General features: G+C 39.8%; 2 protein-coding genes across 3 annotated transcripts in view; one reads left to right on the top strand and one right to left on the bottom strand.

Moving 5' to 3' along the window:
- Wnt5 (wingless-type MMTV integration site family, member 5) overlaps positions 1-22,059 on the top strand; it is a 52,123-nt gene that overhangs the window by 8,558 nt on the left and 21,506 nt on the right. The window lies entirely within an intron of this gene.
- Positions 15,314-18,022, bottom strand: LOC100374679 (F-box/LRR-repeat protein 14). The gene has a single exon (XM_002735198.3). The coding sequence runs from the start codon at positions 17,922-17,924 to the stop codon at positions 16,734-16,736; it is 1,191 nt and encodes a 396-aa protein (XP_002735244.3). The 5' UTR covers positions 17,925-18,022; the 3' UTR covers positions 15,314-16,733.

Below are 22,059 nucleotides of genomic sequence, written 5' to 3'. Positions count from 1 at the left end.
TACATGTACTATTTCAAAACATACCCTGTACCAATCTCAACCAAATCTGAATAATAATTGCACCATACATGTACTATTCCAAAACACACCATATACCAATCTCAACCCAATTTACACACTTGTTAACATAGGCCCCAAGTCAATCTAAATAATAATTGCACCATACATGTACTATTTCAAAACATACCCTGTACCAATCTCAACCCAATTTACAACCTTGTTAACATAGGCCACAGGCCAATCTGAATAATAATTGAACCATACATGTATTCCAAAACACACCATATATCAACCTCAACCCAATTTACACCCTTGTTAACATGGGGCCCAGGTCAATCTGAATAATAATTGCACCGTACATTTATTTCAAAACACACCCATACTAATCTCAACCCAATTTACACCCCTTGTTAACGTAGTCCAAAGATCGATCTGAATAATTTGCACTATATTCAAAAACACATCATAAATCAATGTCAACCAAATTACACCTCTTGTGAACATATGCCAAAGACCAATCTGAATAATAATTGCACTATATTCGCAAATCACACCATATACCACTCTCAACCAAATTACACCTCTTGTGATCAGTCTGAATAATATTTGCACCATACATGTACTATTTCAAAACATACCATGTACCAATCTCAACCCAATTTACACCCTTGTTAACATAGGCCACAGGCCAATTTGAATAATAATTTCACCATACATGTACTATTTCAAAACATACCCTGTACCAATCTCAACCCCATTTACACCCTTGTTAACATAGGCCACAGGCCAATCTGAATAATAATTGCACCATACATGTACTATTTCAAAACATACCCTGTACCAATCTCAACCAAATCTGAATAATAATTGCACCATACATGTACTATTCCAAAACCCACCATATACCAATCTCAACCCAATTTACACACTTGTTAACATAGGCCCCAAGTCAATCTAAATAATAATTGCACCATACATGTACTATTTCAAAACATACCCTGTACCAATCTCAACCCAATTTACACCCTTGTTAACATGGGGCCCAGGTCAATCTGAATAATAATTGCACCGTACATGTACTATTGCAAAACATACCCTGTACCAATCTCAACCCCATTTACACCCTTGTTAACATAGGCCACATGCCAATCTGAATAATAATTGCACCATACATGTACTATTTCAAAACATACCCTGTACCAATCTCAACCCAATTTACACCCTTGTTAACATAGGGCCCAGGTCAATCTGAATAATAATTGCACCATACATGTATTCCAAAGCACACCATATACCAATCTCAACCCAATTTACACCCTTGTTAACATAGGGCCCAGGTCAATCTGAATAATAATTGCACCATACATGTACTATTTCAAAACATACCTTGTACCAATCTCAACCCAATTTACACCCTTGTTAACATAGGGCCCAGGTCAATCTGAATAATAATTGCACCATACATGTATTCCAAAACACACCATATACCAATCTCAACCCAATTTACACCCTTGTTAACATAGGGCCCAGGTCAATCTGAATAATAATTGCACCATACATGTACTATTTCAAAACATACCCTGTACCAATCTCAACCCAATTTACACCCTTGTTAACATAGGGCCCAGGTCAATCTGAATAATAATTGCACCATACATGTATTCCAAAACACACCATATACCAATCTCAACCCAATTTACACCCTTGTTAACATAGGCCCCACGTCAATCTGAATAATAATTGCACCATACATGTACTATTTCAAAACATACCCTGTACCAATCTCAACCCAATTTACACCCTTGTTAACATAGGCCACAGACCAATCTGAATAATAATTGCACCATACATGTACTATTTCAAAACATGCCCTATACCAATCTCAACCCAATTCACACCCCTTGTTAACGTAGTCCAAAGATCGATGTGAATAATTTGCACTATATTCAAAAACGCACCATACATCAATCTCAACCAAATTACACCTCTTGTGAACATGTGCCAAAGATCAGTCTGAATAATAATTGCACCATGCATGTACTATTTCAAAACATACCCTGTACCAATCTCAACCCAATTTACACCCTTGTTAACATAGGCCACAGGCCAATCTGAATAATAATTGCACCATACATGTACCTTTTCAAAACATGCCCTGTACCAATCTCAACCCACTTCACACCCCTTGTTAACGTAGTCCAAAGATCGATGTGAATAATTTGCACTATATTCAAAAACGCACCATACATCAATCTCAACCAAATTACACCTCTTGTGAACATGTGCCAAAGATCAGTCTGAATAATAATTGCACCATACATGTACTATTTCAAAACATACCCAGTACCAATCTCAACCCAATTTACACCCTTGTTAACATAGGCCACAGGCCAATCTGAATAATAATTGCACCATACATGTACTATTTCAAAACATGCCCTGTACCAATCTCAACCCAATTCACACCCCTTGTTAACGTAGTTCAAAGATCGATGTGAATAATTTGCACTATATTCAAAAACGCACCATACATCAATCTCAACCAAATTACACCTCTTGTGAACATGTGCCAAAGATCAGTCTGAATAATAATTGCACCATACATGTACTATTTCAAAACATACCCTGTACCAATCTCAACCCAATTTACACCCTTGTTAACATAGGCCACAGGCCAATCTGAATAATAATTGCACCATACATGTACTATTTCAAAACATGCCCTGTACCAATCTCAACCCAATTCACATCCCTTGTTAACGTGGTCCAAAGATCGATGTGAATAACTTGCACTATATTCAAAAACGCACCATACATCAATCTCAACCAAATTACACCTCTTGTGAACATGTGCCAATGGTCAATCTGAATAATAATTGCACTATATTGCCAAACACACCATATACCACTCTCAATCCAATTACACCTCTTGTTAGCACTTACCATAGACAATCAGATTTATTTATTTATTCATCACTTGTATGGATTGTCTCATAACGTATGTGAACTATGATGAACCATCAAAAAAATCAACAAACATAATGAACCACTCTTCAATTGTCCTAGAAGACATTGAGTTAATAACAACCTTTTTTGTCTTCAATTTACAAGGCTTTAATAGGATGTTAAATCGCTAAATTGCCGCCGGCGAATATTGATTATTTTCGTGGTCGAGGGGTGCAATTTGCTCATAGACAATTTCGATACAGAAATTACAAAAAATATCGAGATGCCATAGAACATAATTTGAAGAAGGCGATAGAGGGCGTGATTTTGGCCCTGAAGCGTTTACATGGTCGGGCCATGTCAGGGCCTAGTCCTATCAGTGCTTAACCTCGGCTCAAGCTGGTTCAAGACTAACGCGTTTACATAGCGATTTTTGCTCCGATAAAATGCTGTCGCGTAAACGAGGTATATGTTTTCGGGGGATATCGTCTGTAGGATTGTATCCTTGTGCGCGGCAATTGTACCCACATATTGTATCCGTATATTGCACTTCTGCCCACGAGCCATCTAGATAAAAAGTCGGGGTGTCATGTCAATTTAGAGACCGTCACTTTCTTGTGACCTTTATATAATAATAGAAGCAATGCCCAGGTGGGTTTTCACTCCAAACTCAATAGCAAAACGACCTTGTTTTTTAATCTACCAAGGAATTTAATGTCAGTGGTCGCTTTTCGTACCTTGTCACGTTTAAAGTGTGGCGCTTTTCGTACCTTGTCACGTTTAAAGTGTGGTTATAAATATTCATGAGTTTACTAAGCAATAGAACGTCACCCAGCTGCGATGACTGCAATATGTAAATAAATACCATGTGAACAATGGAATCAAAGCCCGAAACACGTGTACATATTAAACCAGCACAATCAGTTGAACGTGATTGGCCAGTACAAACTCCAGGTGCACTCGACGTGTTGTAAACTGGATTACACCCGGGCTTTAGCCTGGAATCCATTCATTTAGAGTGTCCTTTCCAGCGCTCTCCAACGGCCTGGTTAATTTGTTGTCGTCACTGATTGGCTGTCTCCATATCTTCAGTACATTACCATGGAAACACGCATGCGCAGACTGACCCCCCGTGCGTACGGTCCACCCACAGTCCTCCGGACCGATTCACTCGACGTCCATTATTCTTAGATTTTCACGATAATAGACGGTATCTAGTCTACTCAGGCTTGCGTACCTCTTGCGTGTCGCTCAATATCTGGAAATTAAGACACTTTGTTACCATTTTGGCGATATCCCTGCAACTTACGTGTCGCTATCTTGCTTAAAGAATGAATGCGAGCTTCAGAATGTCAGGAGTGGTATTGATGGAGCGGAGAAGAACAATATAATAAGACAAATGATAGATGTTAAGAAATGTCAAGAATGCTACGGTCCAATCAACTCCTTAATGATGTACCCCGTTTAAGTTTAACTGGCAAACTTTTGTTGAGTGCCAACGTCTCTCCTACTTGGCAATGTGGCGATAGTTTCATAAGCCATTTATTTTGCCGCTGAAAAAAAAAGTTTCAATGTGGAAGCTGTGTAGACTCGAAATAGTAAAACACGTCCGTCATTGTATCCGAGCTAGTCTGGGTTCCAAACAATGCACCCATTGGATTCGGTCCTGTGGGTTTGTGAGAAAACCCCGGTCATTGTCATACAAGGTACCACACACACACATACTAAATTCCGCAATTAAATACCGTATAATAAGGGTCGTCGTAAACTTTTAATGTATCTCCATGAACTCGGCTCACATCAATACAAATTGCTCAGTGCAAGGAATGGAATACACTTCCACTCCACCTCGCCATAAATGTATTAAAATAAAATATATATTGTTGAAGATTTGCGTTGTAAGAAGACACGTGCGATATTTAAGCCCCAGTGGCAAAGTCTCGGCATCGTTCTAGAAAATAAACACCTTGTTTAGCCATGGTATTGTAATCAGCTCTACGATATGACTATAGATGTTTATGCTGCAGAATAGCTTTCACCGTATGGCGGAGCTTATGATCGATATTTTATTTACGTCAACAAGAGGCCTACAAATGTGTACACTGCCATACTTGTCCCGATTGTGCCCTCGTATAAAAGATCACGGATTGGTTTACACGAACTTGATGTTTGTTTTTTGTCGGCGGACACACTGCTAGTATTCTCGTGATGACAACCCGTGTGTCGGTGCATGATACTGAATGCTTAACATCCGTCGTATTTTTTTTAAATCTCAGTAAAACGGTTTCCTACATATTATGCGGTTGCTGCCAAATGGGAAAACATCGATCCGAGTCGAAACAACGCCCCCTAGTGGTAAATGTTGGTTTTGATCTTGGTTGGTCAGAACGTACTCATCGGATCACTCATTGGCGAATAAACTACTTACTAGTATACACACGTTTGTAGTGAGTAGTTCTCCGCCAGTGAAATTTAGCACGGGAATATTTTCATTGATCACAATCCTTCTTTTCGTAGAAAGACCAACTGTGAAGCCAAAACCAATGCAACACAGTTTGTCCTGTGTTCACTGGTCATTCTATAGCTGTGTCAACAGCACGAACATGCTATGTACGTGCTGCTACCCGCTTGTTATCCCCCCCCTCAGAGAGGTACGTGAGCGTCCTCGCCAATGAATACACGCGTGTTCCACGCATCCCTGTGTCATGTTTGAGCGATGGTCCATCCGGCTCTAATCTGACTCACAGCTTTGGTTTTTATGCGCATATCATTTCCAGCTTACAATCGAGTGTACGTGGTGACTCGTAGCTTAAGCAGATATTCTTACCCCCGTATTTATTCACAAATCTTACCCGCGTTGTGTCATGCGCTCTATACCTCTTAATACGTCCGTGCTTGTTTTAACATTTCATGATGTCATCACAGAGATAGAGCTTATAGAAGAAATGTGTATGTGTACATGGATGCAGGCTTATATTACCGGCTCTATATGTATATATCACGTGTTACGCTGCAATGCAAAACAGTAGGCGCAATAACGGATACACGCAGAAAGATATATCGCTGTTCCTTAATATACGGTTACCCGTATAATAATATCGCAATTACCGTAAACGGACAGGCTCTGAAACAACGGCTCCGCCATTCCCGCCCATAATGTCCCGCGAATTTCGCGATATATAGAAAATCCGTAATGTGTCACTTAATGGGCTGGTATAACCATATCGAACAAATAATGGCAATCTTCAAAATAATTACTTAAGCAATTTTCACAATTTCCACCCCTGTATTTCAACAAGGTCCGTTTTGCATGAACATATTCAATGCCATTATCGGACACGTTTCTGGAGTTCTAGACATTGTGCGGGCCTTATTCAACGCTAATTATTGGTAACTGGGAAAAGCTCTGAAGTTTCATACGAAATCCTTTTTTTTCATTTGCAAAATACATGTATGTAACACTATATGGAAAAGCGTGAGATCATCACGATTTTTCAGTAGAGGTGAGTTAAATATAGTTGAATAATATAGAATCCTACGAGTATGCCCCATAACATATTAGTTATAAAGTGTACGTATTCCATGAATAAAAATAAAACGTATGGAGAGGTTCATCCTCTGATAACGTTTCGGTAGCATTTGAGTGGTTTACGGCATGAACATAATTAGAGTTGTTGGCACATAGCCCAGATGACATTTAAGTAACGTTTTCTGAGGACGCACATTAACATTATCAATGTGTTATCTTATACAAATTTAATCATTTTCTTGTCGTATAATGTGAAGTAGTGATTTGCACGACATTATTGAGCTTTCACTGACGTCACGTGATAACAAAAACAACGCCAGAGCCCCAGTGTCGAAGTCTCACACTGCCACCCGGCCTCAGACTGCCACCCTTGTTGAAATAATGGTTTTACCCAGTTCATTCGTTCATTCTCGCAATGTACGATGAGACACATGGTTTTATCATCTCTCTTGGTAGATGTATGTTTGGTTTGCATGATAAAACCCATTTTTTAAAAATATTTATGATCCCCTTTGTTGCTTAGTGCGCCCCTCCCTCCGCTGCCTCATTTCAAGTGGAAAGACCCTCATTGTACAGAGCTTATTAATTTCCCCGGATTTAATTCGTCAAGGTTGAACTTTTCAATATTAGATTTCGAATTTATGCAAAATGCACTGAAATCTCAATATACAATTGCAGCTAGTCGCAATGCATGATACCTTTCTAAAAGAATAACGTAAACGTATATATAAAATACCAAACAAGGAGAAAATAATATATACATCGAAAGCTCCAATGGTGCCGGCGCGATTGCCGCTTCTGCCCCTCTAAAGACCTCGGGCTCACTGTATTTAATCGCCCTGCATAATAATGGAATATTCCAATATAATTGCGCTTGTGTCGCTGTTCTAAACTTAATTTTCGTAAATATGCCCTTAAACTAGACAAATGGGAATGGTGGCAGTAGTTTCTATAACACACGGAGGTGATAGCAATTTATTGCATGCCAAGTTCAAGTTATGGGCCATAAATCACACTAAAAAACGGGAACACTAAAATAAAAACAACAAACGAGTTTTACCGGCAGTCAAAAAGAAAGTTCTGAAAGAAATACAAATCAATCTCCACAGTAAGCTGGCTTACGAATTTAGACATGTTCTCTCATAATAGCATGCTGGAATATAGTCAGTTTTTGGTTACAAACTCCGCGTGACGATGTAATCCCGTCACTAGCGTGGGAAATTCCGTGCCATTACGTACCTGTCATTAAATACAATATATATATGCACGAATTATCATGAAATAAAATTCTGGTTATGACGCGGAAAGGTTGGCTTATACGGTGCCCTCGTGTTGAGCGCAGAGCGCTAATATGAGAATTTTGTCAGACGATAACCCCTAGAGGGCGATCTAATACCAGCGTCCCTGGGGTCATCATTAAACCTACACATGCAACCGAAATGCGCTGCGCGGGAGATCGATGGTTGGTGATATGCCAACTAACGCTGTATCTGGCAATACGATAATTTACGATTCTGTGTGAAAAAATGCCGAAATTAGACAAATTACTGGATGGACTCACCGCGGTGCTTGCCAACTATGGTGACGTTACTCGATATTCGCAGCCCCGTAAGCATCATTAAGAAACGACAGATATATTTCGTTGACAGCCAGGCATTCACGAAAGGTCCTTTCTTTTAATAATGGAGACCTTTACCGCAAAGATGAAGCTACTCTTGTTTCATTTCAAAGCGCGCGGATGCACGAAGGAAAAGCACGTTTCTGAAACATTTTCATGGCGTATTTCGTTTTGAAATTCCCCTTTGCCATAAACATGCCAGTGTTATCTCGCGTTATCTCCGCGACCGACTAAGAAATGGATCACTTATCAGGCAGTGCAATAAAAGGGCTATATTTCCCCCTTCTCCTAATATGTCATTGTCGCCGATAACGTTACGCCCGGTATTATTGGGTTCTCACATGTTCGCATAATGACAGAAAAGTGGAGGCTGCAATCTCTCTGGGATAACAATACGGACCTGGATGCAGTCTCCGGGGAAACCGTCGAAAAACGGATGAGTCTCTTCTCTCGGGAGACCACGTTTTTACTCGTAATTTCTATGAATGCTCCTTTCGTCGGTAAAATTAGACGGCTCTCATTTGCTGGGGTGTTCGTGTGTACTCAGTAATGGAAATATACTGAGTACCTCGTTGCTGGCAGCCATATATTCCATCGCCTGGGTCGCTGGTGGAGTTTTAAGCTAGTGAGATAAAATTGACGAGGTCGGCCCCTTTTAAATCAAGAGCCCGAGCTAAATAATGTATATACACTGTTCTTATACACATATAGATTACCTATAGATGGCAGCTAGTCCCAGTTTTGAATTAAATATAACCAAAAATAAATAAAAAAGGTATTGTGCCGCATGTCGTGGCTGAATACACATTGTATTTTAAGACTATTATTACTGAAACTATTATTTCAAATCGACATAAATTGGTGCACAATGAGTAAAATTGTATATTATAAGAGAACATTGAAAACGATAGATCCACTCAGAATGGCATTCACGATTATTAGATTTGAACTTAATATCATTGTTAAAAATGACTACATAGAAGAAAGGCGAAAATAGGTATTTTTTCACGGCTTGATTCAAGTTCTAGTCAATACGTGAGAAATCTCAAAATTTGTCAAATGATAGAAGGGAAAATATTTAATAAATGTTCGCATCCGAAACTGTCAAAACAAGAATATAAATGATGATGAAAATATACATTACAGCCAGCAGGTTCTTTAAACAGTGGTAGTAGGTAAGATAAGATAAATAAAGCGTCTCCGAAACGCCCGTAAGGCCTACGGGGAAATATGCAAAAAGATATCTGATATAATGGAGGAACGAGCGTGGCTTGGGGATACATATAACTAGATATAGGTAAGATGAATTTTGATAAGAATCTTGGATTTAATTATTGTTATTATGGTTGAGAAACGTTTAAACAAGCCCGATGAATATTAATTCATTTTAAAATAGTTATATATGTAAACTATTACATTTAGAAATTCAATATTTCCAACGCAATCCTCCTATCCCCGCCGCCATCCTCACCAACACCCGCCATCGGGGCAGCTTCATCCTTATCATGAACCACATCGGTTTATTTTTTTCTCGAAAAAAATGTCTATTTAACATATACAACAATGTTTCACATGTTTTTGTGATTGGTGTTCATGATATCATGTCGTTCAGTGTAATCTGACATTTCGTGAAAATGTCTCAATGTATGATAACGATGTGCGCATGCGTCTACTTCAGTAAGAGCCATTCCGCCGATACTGTTCGACATTGGCGACCCTGTCCGTGCGGCGTTATTAACAAGACAGGCACGACTACGAAACGACGCAGAAAACAACCACGGAAGCGTAATGGATATAGAAGACTTTCAAACCAACTTCATCCGTTATTACCAAAAACCAAAACATTTTCTTCAGCAAACGTGTTCTATTTTATGTTCACGGGCCGCACTGAGCCGAGCGCATTCCGGCTGGGTCGTTCACCCAATTTTTCACCCATGAGATGATATTTTTAAAAGTGCAGTCTCAATAGAAGCAATAACCTTTCACAAATCTCTGAAAATAAAACATGTACACTGTTGCGTTTAACAGTTATAAACAGTACCATTGGTGAATCGGCAAATGAACATGATTAACATGCTATATTTTTATGCTTTTTACTATTCGTCTACATTCAAAACATATTCTGAGCATGCGCAATGACAAGCAGTATGCAATCTCTAATTCAAGGCAGTGGACGGCGAAACTAAAATACAGCAATGTACTATTAACAATGTCTCGTGTTTGTTTTGATAGATATGTTACTATGGCGACAAAACATAACATACCAAGATGTGCCGTAAAATGTGTTTCTGTGGTGATTACATCATAGTAGTGTTACCCTCTCTTTTAAGGATTGGAAAATGGATATTGGGTCCATGACACAAACAAGAAGTTTGAGGACTGGGTCTTGCAACATACACGAAATATACACGTAATATCCGTGTGCTATGTACTAGTACTTGTATATTTTCTAATGAAAGAGCTCTACAAATGTAGGAAAATGCAATTCACAGTTTTGTTATATCACTTTTCATCACTATTGTTGTAAACCGTTTTACATGAACTAATTCATGCTCTCACTTTTTCACACCAGTGGATATGACGTCACACTTTACCCACAATCCTTTTTGCTAGAAAATCAAGATGGTGAACTAAATAACACTTTAAAGTTGAATATCTAGATAATGAAAACTGATATATTGCATAGCATTCTCCTACATTTGTGGAGCTTTTCGGTATGGAAGCATTAGGTTGTTTTCCCGTGAATTTAATTAGTATAAATATTATTTGATAATAGGGCCAATCAATACGAACACCGTGAGCACGAAATTAGAACTCACAGAGTTTGATCGCCGGTTGTGTTGGACTTCACTGTCCAAGTTGCATAAATACTGTTGTTGATGTGCCCATAAAAACTGGCATGTCGAATAAGAATATTTCTAGTAAAGAGTAATATTGAGTGGAGATTTATTAAAAAAAAAACGCATTCGAGTTGACTTTTTTCTTAATATCATTGGATACGTGTGCCTCCCAGAATTCAAACAGATACACTTTTAGCAGGTGCGATACATTTAAACCTGTTGATGTCTGGAAATGGGTTGGCATTCACTAAAGCAATGTTCTAGGTGACCAGAATTACTTGACCTCAGACAATCTTAAAATTTATGATCGTAGGTCGGCCATAATTCCTCCCGTCCAATGCATAGATTGGATATTTAAGACGACTAGTGTTTTCTTCTTCATTTGGCAGTGTGCCAATTTGTCCTCCTGCGTCATTGCAGGTCGTATTTTATTTATTTTTCGTTGATACGTGCGATTTGCTGTCATATACTCGTCTACAACGATCCTCAGCTTCGACTTCGACTTCCAAAATCACATCAAATGTAGGTCGGCTTTATTTTATTGACTTCCAGTTGAAAAACAGATTTTCACAACCGTTTAACCCCTGTGCGCATGCTCAATGCTACTCGACACACTCTGGCTCACGATTATTCATGTGGAACTCATATTAGTAGGTGGAATCATTTGATTGGCCAATACTCGTAGAAAGCATCTTTTGATTGGTCAGTATTAGTAGGAAACATCCTTTGATTGGTCGATGTTAGTAGGAAACATCCTTTGATTGGTCGATGTTAGTGGGAAACATCCTTTGATTGTCCAATATTAGTGGGAAACATCCTTTAATTGGTCAAACAGGGACTACTATTGCCTATGGTTGCACGTTTTATTCAAACAAGAAATGTTGAAAATAAAAAGATTAACACACAAATGTTTTTCGAACGCGAGCGTCCTTAGCCACTACCTAGTCTTAGTTTGTCATCTACTTCAGAGACGGGTGAAATGACAGGAAACCTCGTCAGTAATTACTATTTGTTGCTGACAGTTAATCACACAGACAGACAGACTCATGTGTGCTCGACACGAGGTTTTTTTTCCAACTGGGAATTTCAACGGCGTTATTTACACACGATAATATAAAGCATGTGCTGAGAGACAATGGATGGGACTTTTGAGTTCGTTGTTCCGGTGTGGGTAAATCAAAGTGGCGACAAAGTACTGGCGAGGCATTCTCGCCCGCCAGAGTACTAGTATTTTCCGCCACACACCAAACGTGTGGTAAAAATCATGTGCCTCAAAGAGGGCGGAATTTACGACCTTGTGTCAAAGAGGCGGTCGAATGCATCGTACAGTCACTCATCTGTATGGCCAACCCCCGGCCTCGTGCGTTGTACGTGTTCGGGTCGCCAAAAAAAAATTGGAATCTGTAAGAAAGCGAATACTGCTCGTTCAGCGGGTGAGATATGAGCATAGCATTCCCCGCTAGGATTGATAAATGGTGCTCTTGTTTATCGAGTATCAAGTATCAGTTAGGGTCAAGTCAAAACGCTGACAGCGACCCGACCGCGCCACAGCTTATGGTTTTCTCAAACACAAGCCCAGAATGGTGTACACAAGCAAATCTGAGCTGAAATACACGCTCACAGGAAGTATCGCGCTCTCTGGTGGTGTGGATGTCAGCTACGGTTCTTCATATGGGCTAATTTTCCAGCAAGAATTTGCAGTTGGAGCAGAAAATTGTGTTCGGCCGTTTTGGTATGTGATGGCATTAAGCCAACAAAAACGAGTTGAAATCTGTGAATATTCAACTTCGTGACGAATTGTGACAAATAATTGATGCCATTTCCAAAATAATACATACAGTAAACCATGGCGAAACGGTGAAATCAGAATTATACAAATTAAAAGTGGACGTATACTAGTACGTGAAATAATGTTGTTTTTCACTGCAATACGACATTTATTTACATTTCCGTGAAGCCATGTTAGATGCAGACGCTTAACGGTCTATTTAGAGTAGAAGTTTGTCATATAAAGGATAACATGCAAATCTACTGCCCTGGGGTAAAACGGCAGACATCGCCGTTATCATTCACTCATATACGATAACTTCAAAAAGGCATTGGAAATAAAAAAAGTGTTAAATGAAGCTGATAAACTAAAGTACGTTTGGTTCCAAGGCTTCCAGACAAAATTCTGGAAATGACCTCTATGTGACACAAATGAACTGCCAACTCTGTATCGGGGCAGATGGATGAAGATTGCTACTCCAGCTGTCACCCCCTGGGTGACCCTCCATCATGTAACCTTCCGACAGAAGTCTGTGTACTTATGACTATGTTGTCATGGTTACCGGTCAAGTGATGGCTCGTACTCGGCGTGAACATGCCATCAGCGTGATGCAGGACACCTTGTTTTAAATTTATGACAAAGGTGACTTGGCAGCACCACGTGACAAATAGCAGGGAAACTGCGTTCACTAGTAACAGTGGTAACATCGCCCAAAACAGTGCAGGATAACAAGAGTGTAAAACATCGCACCGCGGCTAACGGTTTTCATTGACCACTGAAACGCAGGGAAACCCGGTCACGAAAATAAACGACACAAGTCCATTAAAAAAGAACAAAAACACAAAAAACGCAATACAAAACATTTGTCGTCTTTCATTGGCAATTCTCTCTGATAGATAATACACGAGTTGCCTAATTTGCAGTCTCTAACAGAGGTGAATTGATCCCGGCATCCCACTACATACCCCGACACGCTCCAGAACTATTGGCTATCCCCTCATTTGATTTCATGAAAAAAATGTTCGACTATTCACCCGGCCCTTGCAGCTGCTGCCACTCAGTCGCAGCCGGGCAACGATTTTTTTTATAAATCCAAAAACATTTTTTTTGTATTCAAATTAAAAAAAAATGATTCTACCCACATTCAGGCAAACTGATGTCTCGCATAGCTTCGGTGTGTTGGGTAATTATTATATTTGATAAGTAACCGACAAAATAAAGTCTTGTGTTGGGCTTTAAATATACGAGGCAGTCACGGTGAATTTAAACCATGGCATTTATAAGGTGACAGGCGACAAACAAAACACCAACAGTTGATTTATATTCGTGAAAAGTAGTGCAAAGTTATTCCAGCTAGCCCTCGTATATCTACAACATAGCAGCGAAGGATGGACGACTTTTTGAAACCCCATATGGGATGGGATGAGATCACATATTGCAAGTTGTACTAATGTACTTGATCCAACGAAGAAATAAAAAGGGCTTTTGTCGCACAGAAGTGCTATAACTGCTAAACCAATGACGTTGCTTCTTTTACTGTGGCGAATATTACATTATTTAGCGAAGTGGGAAGCCTTCCAGTACACGCAGAGAATGGCTGATTTCCTATACATTTCGTTAAAACGACAGAAAGCCTCATTGCCCGCGGGGTATCAATGCATCAATGACTCCATATATCTCCACAAACAAACCCTGCCAAACGTTTGTTCGTTCTTTGTCTTTTAACATTATATTTTTACGACTCGCCTGGTGTATTTTGTATTTCTTTCAAGTCGCCCTTTCGCTGGAACATGCTGTCCACCACTGAAGGGCTAGAGGGAATTGAAACTCGTGCTCACGACGCGCCAAAATACGATAAATTTACTAAATCGTGGAACAATATCAACAGATGCAGTTGAGGAACTGAATCATATATTGAACTCGAAACATTATCGATTTAAAAAGTAAAAAAAAAAAAATAGGAAAAATAATTCCTCGTAAATAAAATAGTTTCTTCACAAACAACGAACACAACAATAAATCTCCTAACTTAAATGTACTACATGTTTTTCCCAGCTTATAAAACAGCGGACTTTAGTTAGGATAAGGCCAATACAATTTTATACTCTCACAGAAAACTAATAACAGAGTTTACTTTTCAAGGCACTCCATAATGTGCGTGCACTGAACCCGGGCGTTCCGCTGTCACTCGGTGTGAAAAATATGCAGTTGACCTTAAAAAATAGACAGCATGCATAAAAAACTGGTCTATGCATTTCTTGTTTTAAATCGATAGTATACGACTTGTGAAGTTCGCTATTGTTTCCCAACGAAATAATTTCTATATTGGGTATCGACAAAGCGATTTAAAAGAAAACGCACATATGGCGTTTAGTTGTCGCACTCGGGTCAAGATAAAGTTTACAATGATATATTTTTATGCTATTCAGTCGAAGCGAATTCCAGCTTAACACGGTACAATTGGACACTAACAAAACAGAGTAACCAAATACAGGGACACTGAAAGAAGGTGGGGGTAACACTACACCCCAAGTTGGCAGAACAAGAGGGGAAAAAGTAACAAAACAGACTTTTTTGTCAAGCATTTGTTTGTGGTATTATTTTTCCCAATCTTTTCTTCTAAAAATATTATATTGAAAAAGGTAAAAATTACAAGAAATTGAGTACATGATTAATTTCTCTTCCATGCTATATGAAGCAAACAATTCTTTATACACATTTATAAAGAGGTAGCTGGCATTTAACAAAATCGTGAACTTTGTACACATTTAACCAAAAAAAAAACAATTTTCATTGTAATGTTGAATGACCACAGTATAACCATGTTCTAGTATATTTGGCAGTTATATAGGTCTTTGGTTTGATAATGATATATATCTATATATATATATATATATATATATATATACTTCTACAGAATAAAACGTGCTACCAGTATCAAATACTGAACCAAAAAAAAATCTCCAATTTACAATTAGATTAAAAATTAGCATATAGTGAATATTGGTACGCTGTGGTCTGAATAAAAACCAGACGTTTCTTCTGTTTTTCCATATAAAAAAATCCTTTGAAAATACTTCTATAAAAAAAATCACAAGTCTCTTGAACTGCCTCTACGATTATTAAACGCAGATTTTAGCAGACTTTAAGTCGGCTAGCTCGCGGCTCGATTTTAGAACCTATTCGAAGATATTCCCATGGTCTCTGTGTATATTCGCCATATTGGCAGAGTTGTTTAGCATTGTTCGCTGTGAATTCGTGGTCAGAATTCAATGAAGCAAAGAAAATATCTTTCTCTTCCGCCCTCTCTTCGTCTACTATTTACTTCCCTTATAAACTCAACATAACCATGTTTTGTTTTTATGGCTACGTTGTCTGTGGGGTTTGGGCCCACGCTTACTATATAAGGTATTGTAGGTCCATGTCTATACATTACTTCAGTCAGAACTGACATGGTAGATACACCGAGCCGAGTCAGCGCGTACTCATTCTAGTCCAAGGTCACTCACTAATTTGCATATACATGGTAGGGCTTTTTTCGTCGTCTCCCGTGTTCAAATGTTTGGTATAGGAGTATATTTACCGGCTATGTCTGAACCAAAACGATCTGTAAAATGTGGGAGAACAGAGAATGTGGCCTTTTTGTTGGCTTGAGTTATTACATTTTTGTACACGGCTGTAGAAACACGTTGGTCTAGTACATCATTATCGCCATTGCTATAGCCGTTAGTCGAGCACACTGGTGCTATTCATAGAATGGCCCCGGCATGGCACTTCAGTGTACAGCAGAGCCCACATTGCGAATCGTCGCCATTGTATCCCGCGTGGATGTGTGATTTGTATGGATTCGTATTCTCAAAACCGGTGACACCTCTTTACCCGAACGCACACAAACATGGCAATGTGTGTTTTTTCCCGTTCAATCCTGGGTTTCACTTGACGCGGTTTTTTGACTGTACAGGCGAAATGCTTTTTTATCACCGAAATAATTACCCAGAAGTCTGTGAGCCGACATCGCTTCCAAACACGGTCTCACCTCTTATGCCAAAGTCCAAGATTTAGCACACTTAAGCACGGTAGTTGCATGATTTTCTCCAGACCGACAGTTGTAATCTTTGTACAGCCATACAAGTCAATGCAAGATAGTTTCCTCAGGTTGGTGGCGATTAGTCCAAGTCCCTCGTCGGTGATTCGACTACACTGTCCAATATTCAAAGTTTTCAAATCTCTCAACGTTCTCACCAACCTCGCCATGCCGTCATCAGTGATTGGGCACGAACTAAGACTAATGCTCATCAGACTGTACATTCCTTGAGCAATGTGTGTCAGCGAGGCATCGCCAACCTTATCACAAAAACTAACGTCCAGTGTCCGCAGATACGCCCCACCTTCCGCTAAATGGGCAATGCCGATGTCGCTGATATTGTCACAACTACGTAAATTCAACTCCTTTAGGCTAGGCATTCTGCTCAGATGCACCATGCCAGAATCGGTGATTCCCCCGCAAAAACTTAAATTTAGGCTTTCCAGTTTGACAAGTCCTCTGGCTGCGTTGAGCAAGGCAAGGTCTGTCAGTTTCTGACAATCCTGTAGCACCAAATGTTGTAGGAACAGCGTTCCACCAGCGTCGTTTTTCGTCAGACCCGCCAGATGAGCGATCCCCGAATCCGACACATGTCGACAGCTTCGTAAATTTAGGTATCTGAGTTTTGTGAGCCCCCAAGCGATCAGCAGCAGTCCAGTGTTTGTAATGTTACAACAGCCACCCAGATCTAAATGTTCCAAGTTTCGCAAATACTGCGCGATTCGACCAAGACTACTGTCCGTTATCTGCTTACATAGGCTTAGGTTCAATACCGTAAGGCTGGGCATTTCACGTACAAAAGCGTGTGCCAAGCCAACATCAGTCAAATTATAACAGCCACTCAGATTGAGACTCTGTAAGTTGTGCATACCTTGTACCACGGAGCTTAAACTACGTTTCAGACTCAGTATCTGCACACGCCTTATACCACGATTCACTAAACTGGGAAACAAAGACGGATTCGCCCGCCGTAAATGCAGCTTGGCCTCCACTCCCTTCCACACGGATCGGTGATATGCCGCGTCTCGCCATTTCCGACACACTTGGGCAGCTCGTCCTTTGTCTTGAACGTTCAAGTAGCTGAATATCATGGCCAGTATTTCAGGGAACAGACAAGCAATGTTCAACTCGCCCGGCATTTTGGCCAAGCCCTCCTTGTTGGTAGTCTTTTTTTTTTCGACTACCAGTAAGCCTCGATCGAGTGCAGTGAACTGGCGGCTGAATGCTTGTGTGATTTGAAAGTCACGTGATAAGCTTTCAATGTTTGACCATGTGATCGGAATGCGCGTGTGTGATTGGACAGTGTGTCAATCAACTTCATTAGTTACGCGTTCGAATAGCTTAATTTCGACTCCCCGCTGTTTTGCCATTTATATTCATGGCTTCAGCGCTTCTCTTCATACTGTCATGTTTTGATGTATTGCCAGGTCCATTTCTTTGCGTGCGAGGGCAGCGTAGAGCAGTTAGAAGAAAGAAAAATCAGTCGAACCGCGACATGGAAATAGTTTCCGCCTCCATTCTATGCATTCATTTGACGTGCTCAAGTTGACAACGTGGAGCGGCGGGCATGTTGTATAAATGAAAACGTGTGGTGTGAATGGTAATCATGGCAGGAAACAAAACTCGAACACGAGTCGTAACGTGGCCACCACTGAATGGAAACTATATCTTGCGGTTTCTTCTTTAATTTCAAATACCATATATTGGCGTACGAAAACGTACCCCGCTCACGGTAACCGGAGCCTGCACGAATGGACAACACGGCCTGCTACGTATTCAGACAGCTACCGCCGTGTAATATGTGACACAACGACACAGCACTCTGGAAACCTTATAACAATTGCATAGTATTAATCAAATCTCAGACCATTTTTAGTGTTCTGAGATCAAATCAAATTGATAAAGGGGTACAATTGTCATTACTTTCCGTGGTCACTATTTTATAGCAAATATATAACATTATAACAACATAGCCACTCTTTTGACAATTTTCAAAACATGCAAAACATATCAACTGAACGCACTGGGTTATGGGTGAAATCATATCCAGACATTCTCGAACTTGAACTTGAAACTGAATCTTGTAAAATACCACTACTCACGGCGCATTGCACAATCTTTCTCTCGAATCCCAGTGATCATATTCCCCGTCTGATATGATGTGCGTCGCGACAGGAAGTGGAGAAAATAAATATTCAATTCACGCGAAAGTTCGTACCATTATTTTATTTTTATATTTGCATTAAGTGATTCGCGCATCGAGCAAAATATCACGAACCAGGAAATCTTTCTTCGTAAAACGCGTCCGATATACGATAAACCCCGTAGGGAATTTGTGTACTACTATTGTTAATTTCTAGTTGGAGGGAAACTACCAGTATATTGACAGACAGTTCGACAGCTCCTTTGGGCAGAGCGGAGGTAAAAAAAAATAATAATAAAGTTTGAGGCGTAGCGTAGCAGAATTCCCCCTATCGGGAGTAGCGGCTATTGTCAATTTCGATTCACAAGAACCAGTTGTACGGCCCCACTAACAACGGTCAATTCACTGAATCGAAACGGATCGGAGAATAGGATGACCTCGCAATTTATAATTGCTATATCTGTATTTGACTGAAGACGAAACTTATAGGCATGAAAACAGCTCTTGGTCGTCGTGGGACAAACTATCCCTGTGATATATGCGACATTTTGGAGTACGAATAAATTCGCTGTGGGTAATTATTCGTCATGTGACTAATATTCCAATAGTTCGATACTAGTTTCCGGCACGGCACGGCTGTTTCCCACATTATGGTCCAATATATGACCACCAATCTATTACATTATTTCCGCGGTAGTAATGATTTTTTAAATCATATTTTCCAAATTGCATTCAGTTTCAAGCTAAATTCAGAACATTACCAGCTTCGCACACAAATAGTTAGGCGAACAAACCATGAGACGAGTGAAATAGGAAATCAGTGATGCGTAACGAACTACAATGAATGGACAGTCATTGAATCAACCACTGCATAGAAAACGTCTGTATGTCTGCCCTCTAAACCAGACTATGCTTTTTTATACACGCTATGTGGATTTTATCGTTTGTTAAACGTCTTCAGGTGATCACTGCCTTCTCTGCGGGCACCGGGCATGATTATCATCTTTTGGATGGTCGCCTGGTAACGCAATATGCAAATGAAAATATCGAAACAGATGGTGCATGAATACTAATTTGATCACAGAAAGGTAATCTTCTTAGACCCGAGAAATTTTATAACCGTTGCCGTTGACAACGTGTTGGGAGAGTTTTATTTCCATCGTTGCTCCCTGACAGATATCAGAGGAAATGCGCCTTCCAATTGTCACATGACAAATCCCTACTAAATCTTTAATATTAGGCAAAATGACCTATCAATCACATATTGTGAAGTAGTTGACAGAAGGTCACCGTGTTGCTATTGACGACCATCGAAGCATGGAAGTTTAGGGCAGAATGGGGAAAAAAAAGAAAAAGAAAAAAACGATCGAAAGCCTGAAATGATATACAGTATTTGGGAAGATAATGTCGAAAATCGTCAACACAGTTGTGTCGTCATTTCCGATTCTGCCTGACAGCTGTCTGAATGTTATTTTCGAGTGGAGTCTTTTTAGCAACCGTATTTTGTATCACTCGCAATATATATATATATATACACTAGTATATTGCATCTGTAACGTAAACACATCACATCTCCACTCTCCCCGCACCTTTTTCGTGCTCGGGAATAATATGTTTAGTACATGTAGTAATTATTTTTTGGGGGAACATTTTTTTATTCTATGAACATGCGAATGAAGTACGATAGCAGTAATTGTACTGACTTTTCTCTGTTGCTTGTTGTACTAGAAACATGTGAGTGGAGTAACACCGCCAGTTCGCGTTCACTCGGCCAATTTCATTCATTAATTTCAGGAAAAAAATAATCACACAACTGAAGCGAGGCAGTGTGTGTGACTGGCATATATTTGAAAACGAACGCAAGAGGGCGTTGTAGCAGTTCGTATCAGCAAAGCGACTTACACGATGGCCAAACGATTGTTGGCGATCCGCTCCGCTAGGATTGCCCTTATAATCACTTTTGTCGTTTTGTGTGTGTGTGTGTCTGTGTGTGTACATTTCCAGTGTTCACTATTATTTCTTCTGTGATTTTTTTGATTTGGCCGATTTCGTTCAAACTTGGCAAGTAGGTCACACCTTAACCCTAGTTATAAGGAAAAATCTGAAAAATTGTTTTGGCCCACCGTTGCCATAGCAACAGCCAAAAAACTGATTTTTGGATAGCTTCGTGCCAAATGTATCTCCTCCTACAAATTTGGGATAAAACACTTCAGACATAGCTCATTCTACTCAGCTTGAGTGTGGGCACAAAGTTACCATTTGAATTTTTGATATCTGTTTTCATTACCGAGAAATTTGACCCTAAAGTTGGGGTAACTTTTCACCAGCAACGGCTTTTAACTCTTCTGTGATTGTTTCGGCTCGCCGGTTTTGTTCATACTTCACAGGTAGGTCGTGCCGTCACTAACTGGAAAACAATCCTGGCCCACCATTGCCATTGCAACATCCAAAAACTGATTTTTGAATACTTTCGCCCCAAATGTATTACCTCCTACCAGTTTTATCGGTGTCGCTGGGTGTATATGATAAAGGGAAGTTGTGCAACCAAATTTGCCGAGTTCGCAGTTTTTCGCCAATAAAAAAATAACTAAGGCAACAACTCACGGTTTTTCAGCATTTTTGTAATAAAGACATTATTCCCCATCAATAATCCGCCCAAAACAGGGACATTTCTACTAATTCTTGTGTTTTTTCGACGTTTTTCGAAAAACCTGCGATTAGGCTGTGAAAGTAGAACATTCCGGAGGGGGCGAAATGGAAGAGCCATATTTAAGGCGTAAAAATAGAACGCGTATTTTGACCTCTATGCGGTCGTCGCCAAAGAGCCCCGCGTCCATCGCCTGGCAATGCTCTTCCGTTTCACCAGTTGCGTTTTTTTGGCTAAAATTTGGGCAGTACTGTCAGTCACGAAAATTGATGAATAAATTAATACACATAAAATATGAATCACGGGCTAATTCAATGGTCACCGAACACTCCACTGTGGCAAGATAGTAGGTACTGTATATTTGACCCAGATTTGACAAGCGTGGTACAGTTTTTTGCGCGTGTCCGTAATAACGCCCACAAAGGATTGTGGGACAGAGTCCTTTATTTGCTGGCATTCTTGACTTTTGACTAAAGTTCTTTTT

The sequence above is a fragment of the Saccoglossus kowalevskii genome, chromosome 3 (assembly GCF_978046115.1).
Source record: "Saccoglossus kowalevskii chromosome 3, keSacKowa6.1, whole genome shotgun sequence".
Taxonomy (NCBI): Eukaryota; Metazoa; Hemichordata; class Enteropneusta; family Harrimaniidae; genus Saccoglossus; species Saccoglossus kowalevskii.
The sequence above is the reverse complement of the archived record's forward strand: the minus strand, read 5'-3'. Positions and strand labels throughout refer to the sequence as shown.

What these genes read in the sequence shown, in the direction of transcription:
- LOC100374679 (XM_002735198.3), bottom strand. Translation starts at nt 17,924, where the DNA reads ATGCCGGGCGAGTTGAACATTGCTTGTCTGTTCCCTGAAATACTGGCC.